Source organism: Aotus nancymaae, unplaced genomic scaffold, assembly GCF_030222135.1.
Source record: "Aotus nancymaae isolate 86718 unplaced genomic scaffold, 86718_ANA_hifiasm-v0.15.2.pri h1tg000018l, whole genome shotgun sequence".
NCBI lineage: Eukaryota > Metazoa > Chordata > Mammalia > Primates > Aotidae > Aotus > Aotus nancymaae.
In genome coordinates this window covers 8,777,182-8,792,116 of record NW_026988430.1, presented here as the reverse complement: position 1 = coordinate 8,792,116, position 14,935 = coordinate 8,777,182, and the positions used below count along the sequence as shown (strand labels likewise).

The 14,935-nt window shown below is 43.4% G+C and overlaps 1 protein-coding gene across 6 annotated transcripts in view; it reads right to left on the bottom strand.

The window, feature by feature from the left end:
- Positions 1-525: 525 nt before the first annotated feature.
- The window catches only part of PRPSAP2 (phosphoribosyl pyrophosphate synthetase associated protein 2), an 83,679-nt gene continuing 69,269 nt past the window's right edge, over positions 526-14,935 (bottom strand). For all 6 annotated transcript variants that reach the window (XM_064378247.1, XM_012472065.3, XM_012472066.2 and 3 more), the window contains 3 exons: positions 8,191-8,261; positions 3,527-3,673; positions 526-1,238 (listed from right to left, as the gene is read on the bottom strand). In XM_064378247.1, coding sequence (XP_064234317.1) covers positions 1,080-1,238; positions 3,527-3,673; positions 8,191-8,261 — 377 coding nt within the window. In that variant the 3' untranslated portion in view covers positions 526-1,079. The remainder of the gene's footprint in view (positions 1,239-3,526; positions 3,674-8,190; positions 8,262-14,935) is intronic.

The following is a 14,935-nucleotide window of genomic DNA, read 5'->3' as shown; positions in this document are numbered from 1 at the left end:
TTTTAGGAGGAAGAAAAATTAGTTTTTATGAGCAAGTCTACATTTTCCTCCGTAAGTCAGGCTGAGTGGGCGGACAGATGGGTGTAAACCCCAGTGCCAGTGCTCCAAGGGAGGCCAGTCCAATGGACTCTGGGGGAGTTCAGGGTCCTAAACTCTAAAGACGCATGATACGTAGACCCTTGACAGCAACAAAGGTCATGTCACTTGCTCTTTGGGATGCATCCCCTAGCATCTCATCTCCCTAGAGCATGGCAGAGAACAGCCAGCCATGGAAGAGGGGGCGAAGCCACACCCTGACCAATGGCAGCTGGTGCCCAATGGTTCCCCTGCTGCCTGAAGCCTTAGCGTCCTGAGATCCCAACTCCTCTCCCGCCTCAGTCAAATGACCACACAGCAGGCACTTTCAAGGCCTTGGACAAATTGTCGAACAGAGAACACTACGTCTCTGAGAGGCTACTGCATCCCCCTGCAAAGCTTCAGAAGGGAAAATAACAAGCTGATGAACATTTCAACATTCACAGTGTGTAGATTCAGCTTTCATTTTATTTTAGTTATAAAACGATTGCCAAAACAGAGTTTTAGAAAAACAAACAAACACAAGTTTTTATTCCTTTTTTAGTTGCAGAAAATAAATACAATCACATATTTCATATGCTTGTCTATAAAAGCATCTCTAAAAATGTCATTTACTGGATTTGACAGTATAATCTTTTAGCCTTTTCAACTGCAGATCATTTTACTTTATTAACTTTTTTAACCACTTGGCCCAAGCAACTTCAGAAAAAGACTTTGTGAGCTTACAAACCTTATTCCAAGTGTTATTTTTTAAACAGTTAAACTAAAACAAGATCTTGCCTTTTTAAAAGACGAGAATAAAGGTTTTCTTTTATAAAAATTGCTCCCAAACTCACAAACACCCAAACTGACATAAAAAGTTGGTCTATCTTCATAGGAATCAAGAAGTGAGGTTACAAGGAGAAGGGGGAACAAACACGATGGCTCCTGCGAATCTATCCCAGCAAGCAGTCACTCTTATGTTTCCAGTTTGGCCCTTGGGAATTTTCCTAAAGGAAAGCTGTTCAGTCATCTAAGCCTATGTTTCTGAAAAGGTAGGACATGGACTCCCCATTGTGGATCCGACGGATCGCCTCTGAAAGGATCATGCTGATATCCACAGTTTTAATCTTGGGGCACTGGAGCTTCTGGACTTCATGTGGAATTGTATTGGTGACCACCACCTGTGAAGCAAGAGGAAAAACCCAGAGCATCAGAAAGCCAAGTAGCTTCATGATTCGGTCTGGAAATGTGATACCTTCTCAAATCTGAGGCTCTCCATGACACGAAAACAGTGGGTCTATGTCTCAAGTCAATATTTCAAGTCAATGTGAAGCTACCTGTGCTTCTTAGGTTAAGATTTGATAACATCAGGGGCCGGGCGTGGTGGCTCATGCCTGTAATCCAGCACTTTGGAGGCCAAGGTGGGCGGATCACCTGATGTCGGGAGTTCAAGACCAGCCTGACCAACATGGTGAAACCCTGTCTTAAAAAAAAAAAAAAAGATTTGATAACATCACACCCACTAGGGCAGATATGACAAAAAAGATAACAACAAGTGTTGGAGGGATGCAGAGAAACTGGAACCCCTACTCACTGCTGTGGGGATGTAAAAGGGTGCCGCTGCTTTGAAAAAGTCTGGCAGCCTCTCAAAAGTTTAAATATGAAGTTACCGTATGCCCAGCAATTCTAAACCTAGGTATGTATTCAAAAAAAGGGAAAACACATGTCTACACAAAAACTTGTACACAAATGTTTACTGCAGCACTAATCATAAGTTTAAAAGTAGAAAAGGACAGGTGCGGTGGCTCACGCCTGTAATCCAAGCACTTTGGAGGCCAAGGTGGGCAGATCACCTGAGGTCGGGAGTTCAAGACCAGCCTGACCAACATGGTGAAACCCCGTCTTAAAAAAAAACAAAAAATAGAGGGCTGGGCGCGGTGGCTCATGCCTGTAATCCCAGCACTTTGGGAGGCCGAGGCGGGTGGATCACGAGGTCAAGAGATCGAGACCATCCTGGCCAACATGGTGAAACCCCGTCTCTACTAAAAATACAAAAAAAATTAGCTGAGTGTGGTGGTGCCCGCCTGTAGTCCCAGCTACTAGGGAGGCTGAGGCAGGAGAATTGCTTGAACCCGGGAGGCGGAGGTTGCAGTGAGCTGAGGTCACGCCACTGCACTCCAGTCTGGCGCCTGGTGACAGAGTGAGACTCTGTCTCAAAAAAAAAAAAAAGAAAAAAAAAGAAAAAAAATTTCTATCAACATATGAAATATGAAGAGAGACAAAATGTGGACTATCCAGGAAACAGAATTATTATTTGATAAGGAATCAAGTACTGCTCCATGCTACAACATGGATGAACCTTGAAAATATTATGTTGAGTGAAGGAAGCCAGACACAAAAGACCACACATTATATGATCTCATTTATATGAAATGTCCAGAACAGGCAACTCTAGAGAGACAGAAAGCAAATTAGTGGCTGCCAGGGACTAACAGCATTGCGAGAAAATGTGAAGTGACAGCTAATGGGTATGGGGGTTCCTTTCTAGGGAGATGAAAATGTTCTAAAATCAACTATGGTAATGACTGCACACTGTGAACATTCTGAAAACCAATGAGTTGTATACATTATTATTACTATTGTTATTTTGTTTGAGACAGAGTCTTGTTCTGTTGCCCAGGCTGGAGTGCAGTGGCACAGTCTTGGTTCACTGCAGCCACCGCCTCCTGGGTTCAAGATTCTCTTGCCTCAGCTTCCAAAGTAGCTGGGATTATAGGTGCCCACCACCACGCCTGGCTAATTTTTGTATTTTTAGTAGAGACAGGGTTTCACCATATTGGCCAGGCTGCTCTCGAACTCCTGATCTCAAGTGATCTACCCACTGTGGCCTCCCATAGTGCTGGGATTACAGGCGTGAGCCACTGCACCCAGCCCCCGAATTGTATACTTTAAATGGATGAATTGTATGGTATGTAAATTATATCTCAATAAAGCTGTCATTTAAAAGAAGTGGTAGAGTTAGAGGCTTATATTCAATGAAATACAATCATTAACCACCTTTGAATCCCTTTTATTTTTTGAGAGGAGTTCCACTCTTGTTGCCCAGGCTGGAGTACGATGGCGTGATCTCGGCTCACTGCAACCTCTGACTTATGGGTTCAAGCGATTCTCCTGTCTCAGCCTCCCAAGAAACTGGGATTACAGGCATCCGCCACCATGCCCAACTAACCTTTGTATTTTTAGGAGAGACAGGGTTTTACCATGTTGGCCAGGCTGGTCTGAAACTCCTGACCTCAGGTAATCTGCCTGCATCAGCCTCCCAAAGTGCTGGGATTACAGGTGTGAACCACTACGCCTAGCGCTTGAGTCCCTTCTTAACCACAAAAGATCTGTCTTATCCCTACTCTCTGAGATCAAGATGTGCCAAAAGCCTAGGCAGCTGCACCCACACACAACCAGACCCTGTTACCTCATCAATGGCAGACTCTTCAATCAGCCGGGGAGCATCAGAAGATAACAAGCCATGAGTCGCCATCACAAAGATCTTATATGCACCTCTTTCCTTCAGGGTCTCTGCTGCAGCGAGAAAGCTGTCAACATCATCAATGATGTCATCCTGCCAAAGCACAAATGGAAAAGAAGGTATATGAGCACTTCTGCAATAATAGATTAGACAACCAGGGGAAAAAAGGGTCGGCCTTATATTTATTGTGAAAAATCTGCTCTTCCATTTGGCCTAGTGCAGACAGCACAGCCCTATGTCCCTATCACTGTGTCCCATGGCGTCCCTCCAGGACTTTCACACGAGCCTCCTCCTGCACAGCACCTGCTACTATTGGAGCTATCTCCCACCACTCCAGGCTCCCAGGGTAACACTGTTTTCTGCACTGTAACTGGTGAACACTGTGCTGTCACAATGCAGGTTGCACCAGAAATGATGGAGGTAAGATTTTGTTTGTTTTTAATGCACAGAAAGAGTGTTAAAAGATGTTTTTCACTCTGCATAATAGAATTATGGGTGGCTCTTTCCCCCAGTTTCTTCTTGGTACTTTTCCTTATTTCCAAATTTTCTCCACTGAGCATATGGGAAATATGTTATTGATATATTATTACAATGGAAAAAATAATGACTATTATTTTTAATAATAAAATACCCAGTTCAATGGTTTCTAATCTATAGACTAGATTCCTAGGCTCCCAGAGTTATTTTAAACCCATTATGGCATCAAACATTGTCTAAAGTTGAATAAATATTCATGTATTTATTTTCCACACATATTACTCTTTAATTGTATACTGAAGTTACTATGATCAAAAATATACATATAAAGGCCAGGTGTGGTGGCTCATGCCTGTAGTCCCAGCACTTTGGGAAAACAAGGTGGGCAGATTGCTTGAGCTCAGGAGTTTAAGACTAGCTTGTGCAACACAGCAAAACCTCAGTCTCTACAAAAACAAAAATCAGCCAGGAATGGTGGTGTACACTGTAGTCCTAGCTACCTGGAAGGCTGAGGCAGGAAGATTGATTGAGCCCAGGAGGTGGAAGTTGCAGTGAGCTGTTATCAGGCCACTGCACTCCAACCTGGGCAGTAGACCCAGACTCTATCTCAGAAAACAAATGAACAAACAAAACGTGTACACACACACACACACACACACACACCCCTACCTTAAAAAGTGCTACTAGTAAAATGGTACAGCCACTTCACTAAACAGTCTGACAGTCTCTTTTAAGACTATATTTGCAACTACTATGCAAACAACTTCATTTATAAGTGCAATTATCCCAGAGAAATTAAAACTCTGTTTACATAAAAACCCATACATGAAAGTACACAGCAAGTTTTATGTATAGTAGCCCCAAACTGGAAATGATCCAAATGTCCTCCAACAAATAAACTCTGGTACCTCTATACCATGGGATACTGTTCAGCAATAAAAAGGAATAAAATGTTAATATACAAAACAACCTGGATGGATCTCAGGGGAATCATGGTAGATAAAAAAAAACCTCAAAAGGTTATATACCATAGATTCTATTTGTATGACATTCTTGAAATAATAATTAGAAAGAGAGAGGACAGATCAGTGGTTGTCAGTGCTGTGGTTTGAATGTTTTTGTCTCTCCAAAGTTCACGTGTTGGAAACATATTCCCCAGTGCAACAGTGCTGGGAGGTGGGGTCTTTGGGGAAGTGTTTAGGTTGTGAGAGCTCCACCATCAGGAATGGATTCATGTCACTATAAAAAGGCTTATGGGAGTGGGTTCTCCTTCTTCCTGCCCTTCTGCAGGAAAGTTCATCCCTTTTTGTTCTTCTACCTTCTGCCATGTGAGGACGCAGCAAGAAAGCCCTCGCCAGACCAAATGCTGGTGCCATGATTCAGACTTCCAGCCTCTAGAACTGTGAGAGAATACATTTCTATTCTTTATAAACAACCTAGTCTCAGGTGTTACAGCAGCACAAAATGAACAAAGACACCAGGGGTTGCAGATTGGGTGGGAAGGATGTGAGTGTAGCTATGAAGGGAAGCATGAGGGTACCTTGCAGTGAAGGAGCAATTCTGTGTCCTGGCTGTGGTGGTGGTTCCACAAAGCCACCCATGATAAAACTACACACACACACACACACACACACACACACACACACACACACAGAGTACATACACAATTGGTGCTGTCTGAAGGAACTCTGTGGCAGTGGCACTGAGAATTTCCAGGCTGTGTTACTGTACTATTGTTAAGCAAAATAGAGGATGCTGGGTAAAGAATACGCAGGATGTCCCTGTATATTTCCCCCTACTTCCTGTGGATCTATAATCACTTCAAAATAAAAAGGTTTTCTAAATAATGCAGTGGCAATAGAAGGAGGGGGAAAGTGCTACTGAATCCACAGCACCTTGTTACTATAGTCTTGCCAACTAAGGAATAATTAATAGACAGCTACTACCCAAAAGGGTGACATGAGAGATTTTCTTATATTTTTTTTCCCCGAGATGAGTCTCCCTCTGTTACCCAGGCTAGAGTGCAGTGGTGTGATCTTGGCTCACTGCAACTTCCACCTCCCGGGTTCAAGTGATTCTCCTGCCTCAGCCTCCTGAGTAGCTGGGATTACAGGTGCACACCACCACGCCTGGCTAATTTTTGTATTTTCAGTAGAGATGGGGTTTCACCATGTTGGCCAGGCTGGTCTTGGATTCCTGGCCTCAGGTGATCACCTGCCTCGGCCTCCCAAAGTGCTGGGATTACAGGCGTGAGCCACTGCGCCCAGCGACGTGAGAGATTTTCTATCCTGAAGAAGGTGTGCACAACATTGTCAAGCACTGGGGATAATGTGGGGCATGCACTACGGAGCTTGGGAAATGGATGCGACCACTTTGGAAACAATTTGGCGGCATCTTGTAAAGTTAAAAATGTACATGCCTTCAGACCCAACAACTCCACTCCCAGGCACTTTGAAACTCACATAGATACACTGGAAAATAGGTACAAGAATGTTCAAAGCAGTACCACTGCCTCAATCAGTTGTGTAGCAGTTATACCAAAGATACATCACACAGCAGTGAAAAATAATGTACAACTTCCTGCCACTACATGGATAAATTTCAATACAAGTGTGGAGCAAAAAAGTCCCAAAGTACACAAAGACATCATTTACATAAACATCAAAGACAAGAAAAAAAGGCAGCATTTAAGGACACATGCACTCCTGGCTATCAGGATAAAGACGGGCAGCTTCACATCAGTGACAACCTCTGAGGCAAAGAGACCAGGGTAAGCCCAGAAGAGGCTTCCAGGTACCTGGTGATGTTCTATGCTTCAAGTGAGCTAGCGGGTTCCCAGTATTCATTCTATTCTTTAAACTATATAGGCATAGGCATTAAGTGCACTCTTTTTGTGTACTGGTCTTACGATGTGTGAAAGAATGTATGTTTTAAACAGTTATAATCAACTTTGTACTTTACTTTTTTTTTTTTTTTTTAAGATGGAGTCTCACTCTGTCGCCCAGGCTGAAGTGCAATGGCATGATCTCAGCTCACTGTAACCTCCGCACCCCAGGCTCAAGCAATCCTCCTGCCTCTGCCTCTTGAGTAGCTGGGACTACAGGTATGTGTCGATTCTCTAGACTCAGCCTCCCAAGTAGCTGGTATTACAGACGTGTGCCACCACACTCAACTAATTTTTGTATTTTTAGTAGAGAGGGGTTTCACCATGTTGGCCAGGCTGGTCTTGAACTCCTGATCTCAGGCGATCTGCCTGCCTCGGCCTCCCAAAGTGTTGGGATTACAGGTGTGAGCCACCGCGCCTGGACTGTACTGTATTTTTATCACAGAACAATATCTCATGTTATGACAGGTTTTTTTTTTTTTTGAGGCACAGCCTCACTCTGTTACCCAGGTTGGAGTGCAGTGGCATGATCTCAGCCCACTGCAACCTCTGTGCCCCAGGCTCAAGCAATCCTCCTGCCTCAGCCTCTTGAGTAGCTGGGACTACAGGTATGTGCCACCAAGTCTGGCTAATTTTTGTATTTTTTGTAGAGACAGGGTTTTGCCATGTTGCCTAGGCTGGTCCTTAACTTCTGGGCCCAAGCGATCGGCCTACTTTGGACTCCCAGAGTGCTGGGATTACAGGCTTGAGCCATGGCACCTGGCTAGTAGTTAGCAATTTTAAAATAAACAATAGCATTTTCCAATTTCTGAGCCAAAGCAAACATTTACCACAAGGCACCAACTTAAATGATAATTATTTGGCCACACTACTATCTTTACGAATTGGCCAGGCATGGTGGCTCATGCCTGTAATCTCAACACTTTGGGAGGCCAAGGCAGGCAGATATCTTAAGGTCAGGAGCTCGACACCAGCTTGGCCAACATGGTGAAACCCTGTCTCTTCTAAAAATACAAAAATTAGCCAGGCATGGTGGCAGGTACCTGTAATCCCAGCTACTTAAGAGGCTGAGGAAGGAGAATGGTTTGAACACAGGAGGCGGAAGTTGCAGTGAGCCAAGATCATGCCACTACACGACAGCCTGGGCAACAGAGCAAGACTCAAAATCAATCAATCAGTCAGTCAATTAATCAGTCAACAGAATAACAATGGCAAATACTAGAATTAATAATAAAAAAGGTCTACATACCACGATGATGGCAATCCTTCCTCCAACATCACCCACAACTGTGATTGGGGGCTTTTCTTTAGGAATCAGCACTGTTGGAATAAAACACACACACCAAAGTTTTTATATTAAAAGTAAAACAAAGCTTTAAAGAAGTTAATATCTCAAGATAAAGACATTCAACACACTAGAAATAGAAGGGAATTTCCTCTGTATGATAAAGGGAAACTATGAAAACCCGCAGCTAACTTGCCACTTTATGGCCGAAGGCCAAAAGCATTCCCCTCAGATCAGGAACGAGACAAGGATGCCCACTGCACCACTGCCTTCCACCATCATATTGGATATGCTAGCAAGGGTAATTAGGCCAGAAAATGAAATAAAAGACATCCAGATCAGAAAGGAAAAGTAAAACTATCTCTATTAGCAGATGACATGATCATACATATTGAAAATCCCCAAGAATCCACAAATACACCTACCAAAGCTAATATTCTAATTCAGCCAAGTTGCCAAGTACAAAATCAACACACAAAATCAGTTGCTACACACCAGCATTGAACAATTAAAAGAGGAAATTAAGAAAGCAATTCCATTTACAAAAGGAGGCAAAAAAATAAAATACTAGGAAAAAATTTAACCAAGGATTTGTGAAAACTACAAATCATTATTGAAAGAAATGACAGAAAGCAGGATTTTTGACCAGGTGCAGTGGTTTACTCCTGTAATCCCAGCACTTCGGGAGGCTGAGCTGGGTATCCCAGGAATTTGAGACCAGCCTAGGCAACACAGTGACACACCATCTCTACAAAAAAAAATACAAAAACAGCCAGATTTGGTGGTGGCACATGCCTGCAGTCCCAGCTACTTGGAGGACTGAGGTGGAAGGATAACTAGAGCCCAGGAAGCAGGGGTTGCAGTGAGCCAAGATCATGCCACTGCACACCAGCCTAGGCAACAAAGCAAGACCTCGTCTCAAAAAAATAAGGATAAAAGAAAAGAAAGAAAATAGAATTCTTAAATATTATACCAAAGACAAGCAACAAAAATATAAATTGGACTTCATCAAAATTAAAATCTTTTGTGGCCGGGCATGGTGGCTCACACATATAATTCCAGCACTTTGGAAGGCTGAGGAGACAGGATTGCTTCAGCCCAGGAATTCAAGACCAGCCTAGGCAACACAGCAAGACTCCATCTCTACAAATTTTTTTAAAAACTGGCCAGGCATGGTGGTATGCACCTGTAGTCCCAGCTCTCAGAAGGCTGAGGAAAGAGGATCACTTGAGCCTGGGAGGTTGAGGCTGCACTGAGCCATGATCATGCTACTGCACTCCAGCCAGAGTGACACAGTGAGATCCTGTCTCAATAAAAAAATAAATAAAAAAGAAAGTAAAAAAATAACCTACAGAATGGCAGAAAATATTTGCATATCATGTATCTGTTAAGAGTCTAGTATCCAAAATATATAAAGTAGGCTGGGCACGGTGGCTCGTGCCTATAATCCCAACACTTTGGGAGGCTGAGGTGGACAGATTGCCTGCCAGAGCTCAGGAGTTTGAGACCAGCCTGTGCAATATAGTTAAACCCTGTCTCTATGAAAAATACAAAATTTAGCCAGGAATGGCGGTGCATGCCTTTAGTAGCAGCTACTGGGGGACTGAGGTGAGAGGATCACTTGAGCCCGGGAGATCAAGGCTCTAGTGAGCCACCACTGCACCCCTGCACTCCAGCCTGGGTGAGAGAGTGAGGCCCTGTCTCAAAACACACACACACACACACACACACACACACGTGTGCCAAAATACATAAAGAATTTTTATGATTCAACAATAAAAAGACAAACCCAGTTCAAAACTGGGCAAAGGATTTCAAAAGACATTTCTCCAAAAAAGATATACCAAATGAAGTCATTAGTCAGTAGGGAAATGTTTATCAAAACCACAATCAGATGCCACTTTATGCCCACTGGGTTGGCTATAAAAAAAAAAAAGAGAGAGAAAATAAGTGCTGATGAGGATGTGGAGAAATTGGAACCTTTGTACATTACCAGTAGGAATATAAAATAGTGCAGTTGCTGTGAAAAAGAGTCTGGCAGCTCCTCAAAAAGTTAAACATACACCAAATGACCCAGCAATTCCAATCCTGGGTATAGACCATGAGAAATGAATCATCTATCCACACAGAAACTCAAACATGAATATACAGAGCAGCACAGCCAAAAGTGGAAACAACCCAAATTCCTATAAATGCTGACAATGAAATATTATCCAGACATCAAAAGCAATGTAGTACTGACATGTGCTAAAACATGGATGAACCTCAAAAACATGCTCAGAGAAAGAAGCCAGATACAAAAGCCCACATATAATATGATTCCATTTCTATGAAATATCCGGAGTAGGCAAATATGCACAGAAACAGTTTGAAAGGAGATGAGTGGCTGCCAGGGACTAGGGGAAGGGGCACGGGGAAACTACTTATTGGGTGCGGGGCATTCTTCTGGGGTCATGAGAAGTTTTGAAACCAGAAAGAAATGGTAACTACACAAAACTGTGAATATACTGAAAGCCAGTAAACTTTATACGTTGCTTAATTCTATGCTTTGTGACTTTGACTTCAATTTCCTTTTAAGGCAATGTCACTAAAAAAAAGTGAAAGGACTGTTCTAGATCAGGGTTTCTCAACTGCTGAGATCTTGGGGCAGACATATTTATGCTGCCAGGGGCCGTCCTGTGTACTGTGAGAGGCTTAGCAGCATGCTTGGCCTCTACTCACTAGATGCCAGTAGCTACCCCCTTGATTATGACAAAAATATCTCCAGACATTTTCAAATGTCCTCTAGGAGACAATATCCACTCTCTAATTGAGATCCACTACTCTAGATTGAAAGAGATTAAAGACATATGACAAACAAAGGCAATGTGTGACTCTAGGTGAGCATCAGGAAAGGACAAAAAGTGGAACAAAACAAAGGAAAGCAAGATAAATTCCAGAACTAAAGTGACATTTTGCATTTTCAACACTCCTACTCCCAGGACCCTTGATCTCAAAGCCAGTGAAAAAGTATAATGAATAGCCCTTTAGGAAATCAATTTGGCAAAAAGCCTTATATTCATACCTTCTGACTCATTAATCGCACTTTTAGAAGCTTGAAATAAAATAAGCCAAAGTATGAAAAGTGTCTTATCCACATATATTCATTGCCATATTATATGGGCAAAGAACAGAAGAAAATATAAAAACCCCAAATTAGGGTGTGGTTCAGCAGTCGAAGCCACATTCATACAATGGGATATGAGCCATAAAAATGCTGTTTACAAGAGGCTAAGGTGGACAGACAAATTGCTTGAGCCTGGGAGGTCAAAGCTGCAGTGAGCCATGATTGCACCACTGCACTCCAGCCTGGGTGACATGACATGTCAGGAAGCTGGGAGAAGGAGGCAGCAAAATGCATAATTATGTATTAAGCATGAAAATAATTAAGCTCTATGAAAATAAGGATGAAAAACTAAAAGGAGGCTCACCAAATTAAAGTAGTGTGTCTGAATAGTGGGATCAACCACTAATTATTATTTTCTTCTAACTTTTACGCATTATAATGTTTTCAAATATAATATATACACTGTTTATATTCTGAAAAAGTATTTTCATGGTTTTTAGTGGTCAGATTTTCATCCATAAGAAATCAGAAGATACAAAATAATTTTAAAATCTGATACTAAGCCGGGTGCGGCGGCTCACGCCTATAATTCCCAGCACTTTGGGAGGCCGAGGCGGGTGGATCACGAGGTCAAGAGATTGAGACCATCCTGGTCAACATGGTGAAACCCCGTCTCTACTAAAAATACAAAAATTAGCTGGGAATGATGGCACGTGCCTGTAATCCCAGCTACTCGGGAGGCTGAGGCAGGAGAATTGCCTGAACCCAGGAGGTGGAGGTTGCGGTGAGCCGAGATCGCGCCACTGCACTCCAGCCTGGGTAACAAGAGCGAAACTCCATCTCAAAAAAAAAAAAAAAAAAATCTAATACTAAATAACAAAATCTTTATATGAGATGCTACAGGAATAATGCTTTTTCCCTTCATATATTATTTGCTAGTACCTTAAAAAAGCATTATATGTAGGGTGCCAAATCATCAAATGTATAAAAACAATCCAATATTTAGGTTCTGTGAAACTAAAATTCTACTGCATTCCCAAAGAAGGCCTGTAGTAATCACTGCTTGAGTCAAAACATAAACACAGAAACATCATAATTAAAACTATGAATGAAACAAAAAGATCAAATGAGTAAAGAAATGTTAGAAAGAACAGAGAGATCATCCAGTCCCAGGACCTCATTTCCAGATGGGAAACCTGTAGTTCAGTGTCGAAGTCCAGAGTCCACTCCCTAAGGCCACACCAAAAGCTAACGGCCAGCAAGTTCCAAAGGAGCAGGGTTCACTGAAAGACTGCCAACGCGTTCCACATCACAGCCCACGCACTTGCAGGACTGAAGAGGAACATAATTTCTTCCGTACTCTCAGGCATGGCTCATCTCACCAATGGTCCCATCCAGCCCTTTCAGGGTTCTGCTGAGGTTCCTAGACACAAGCCCCTCTGTGGCCAGGCAAAGATTTGGAAAGGGAGTGACAGCCCCGGGCCTACCCCCAGCACCAAAGGCCTGGGCACATGAGGTTGCGAGAAGTGCACACACAAGCAAAAAGGCTTTGCGGCCCTGAGCCAAACATTTTATTAACACCTTCCTAGCCCCAAAACCTGAACCCTGTCTCTTATCTCCTGCCTTCCTCCTCCTTAAAACCCCATCACTAAGTCCAAGAGACCCAAGAACACAACAGAAAAAGCTCAGGTTTTCATCAGACAAGTCTAGCTTGTCACTATGTGACTGTGGGGAAGTCTCTTTCTCTTTCTGACCCTGTTTATCTATAAAATGGAAAATCATCACTCCATTAAAAGGGCTGTCCTGGAGACTAATGCATTAAAAATGTTCACTCCCTCCTGCCATCTTTTTTAGAGACAGGGTTTCACTCTGTCACCCAGGCTGGATTGCAGTGGCACCATCATGACTCACTGCAGCCTCGACTTCCTGGGTTCAAGTGATTCTCTCACCTCAGCCTCCCAAGTAGCTGGGATTATAGGCACATCACCATGGCTGGCTAATTTATAAACTTTTTGTAGAAACGAGGTCTTGCTATGTTGTCCACACTGTTCTCAAACTCCTGGGCTCAAGCAATCCTTACACCTCAGCCTCCCAAAGTGCTAGGATTAAAGGAGTGAGCCAACGTATCTGGCCTCCCTCCCATCATCTTTTTAACATTTCCAATGTGCTCTGTCACTTTCATTCCCATGCTACCATCTCCTAGAGCAGCAATGCACAGGAGAAATACAAAGTGACATAAGTAAGCCACATATGCAATATTAGATTTTCTAGTAGCCACATTATAAAAGCACAAATAGGTAAAATTAATTTTAATAACGTTTGATTTGATTCAATATATCAAAATACTACCATTTTTACACAGAATCAATAAAACTTCACTATAAGGCCGGGCGCAGTGGCTCACGCCTATAATCCCAGCACTTTGGGAGGCCGAGGCGGGTGGATCACGAGGTCAGGAGATCGAGACCAACCTGGTCAACATGGTGAAACTCCGTCTCTACTAAAAATACAAAAAAAAATTAGCTGGGCATGGTGGCGTGCGCCTGTAGTCCCAGCTACTTGGGAGGCTGAGGCAAGAGAATTGCTTGAACCCAGGAGGCGGAGATTGCGGTGAGCCGAGATCGCACCACTGCACTCCAGCCTGGGTAACAAGAGCGAAACTCAGTCTCCAAAAAAAAAAAAAAAAAAAAAAACTTCACTAATGAGATATTTAATTAAAGGGTTGTGTGGCCTTCACACTCCCACTGCTCCCCACTCCATTCCCAGTGTGCAGGAGCCACACATACCCGGTGGCCACCAGGCTGGACAGCACAGCCCAAGAGATCAAGCTCCCCTCCCACATGCCTGCTCAACTTCATCAGCCGCCTGGATCTGGCCTCAGCTTCTCTTCTGTGCAACCTATCCCAAACACAGATGTAGGCCTGGCCTGCTGAACACTAACTGCTCCGGATCAAGAGCCTTTGTTGGCCGCCTTCTAGGACGTGAGTGTATTTACTGGTATTCAAAGTCCTCCTTGGCCGGCTTCCCGAAGATATATGCTACCTTAGTCCATGTCTTCCTTCTAGGGGCCTCCTGGTAGTCAGGCTGATGTCCTCCTGGCCACACTATGGCCCATCACATCACTGCAGTCCTGTCTCACTTACATAAGGCAGGCAGCACTGGGTCCTGAGGGCACGTCCTGGGCTCTTTACTGTCTTGGCCTATCATATGGGTCAACTCTGAGGACAGCCTCTTCTTGTCGCTCTTTTTCAGATAAACAACAGGCTCAAGGACACACAGCTGATAAATGATGGGGCCAGATGCAAACTCAAGCTCAGTCTCCCACCCCTGAGGAGATTTCACCCCTGTCCAGATGGCCATCCAATTCTACCTCAGCTGGGATCTACAAAGTACAGCTGGAATCCCAGCTTCCTCATGGCTATCCCAGTCACAATAGTTCCTTCTCTGTTTTTTTTTCCCCTCTATTTATAAATGAGCAAACTCCTAGGCATGGGAAAAAAACCTAAGAGTCCAGAATATACCTCTGTGACCTAAAAATTATTTTGAGCTGAAAGCGTTTGAGTTCCTGAAGTCCCTTATATGCTGAAAAGCAGAGCCTGACAA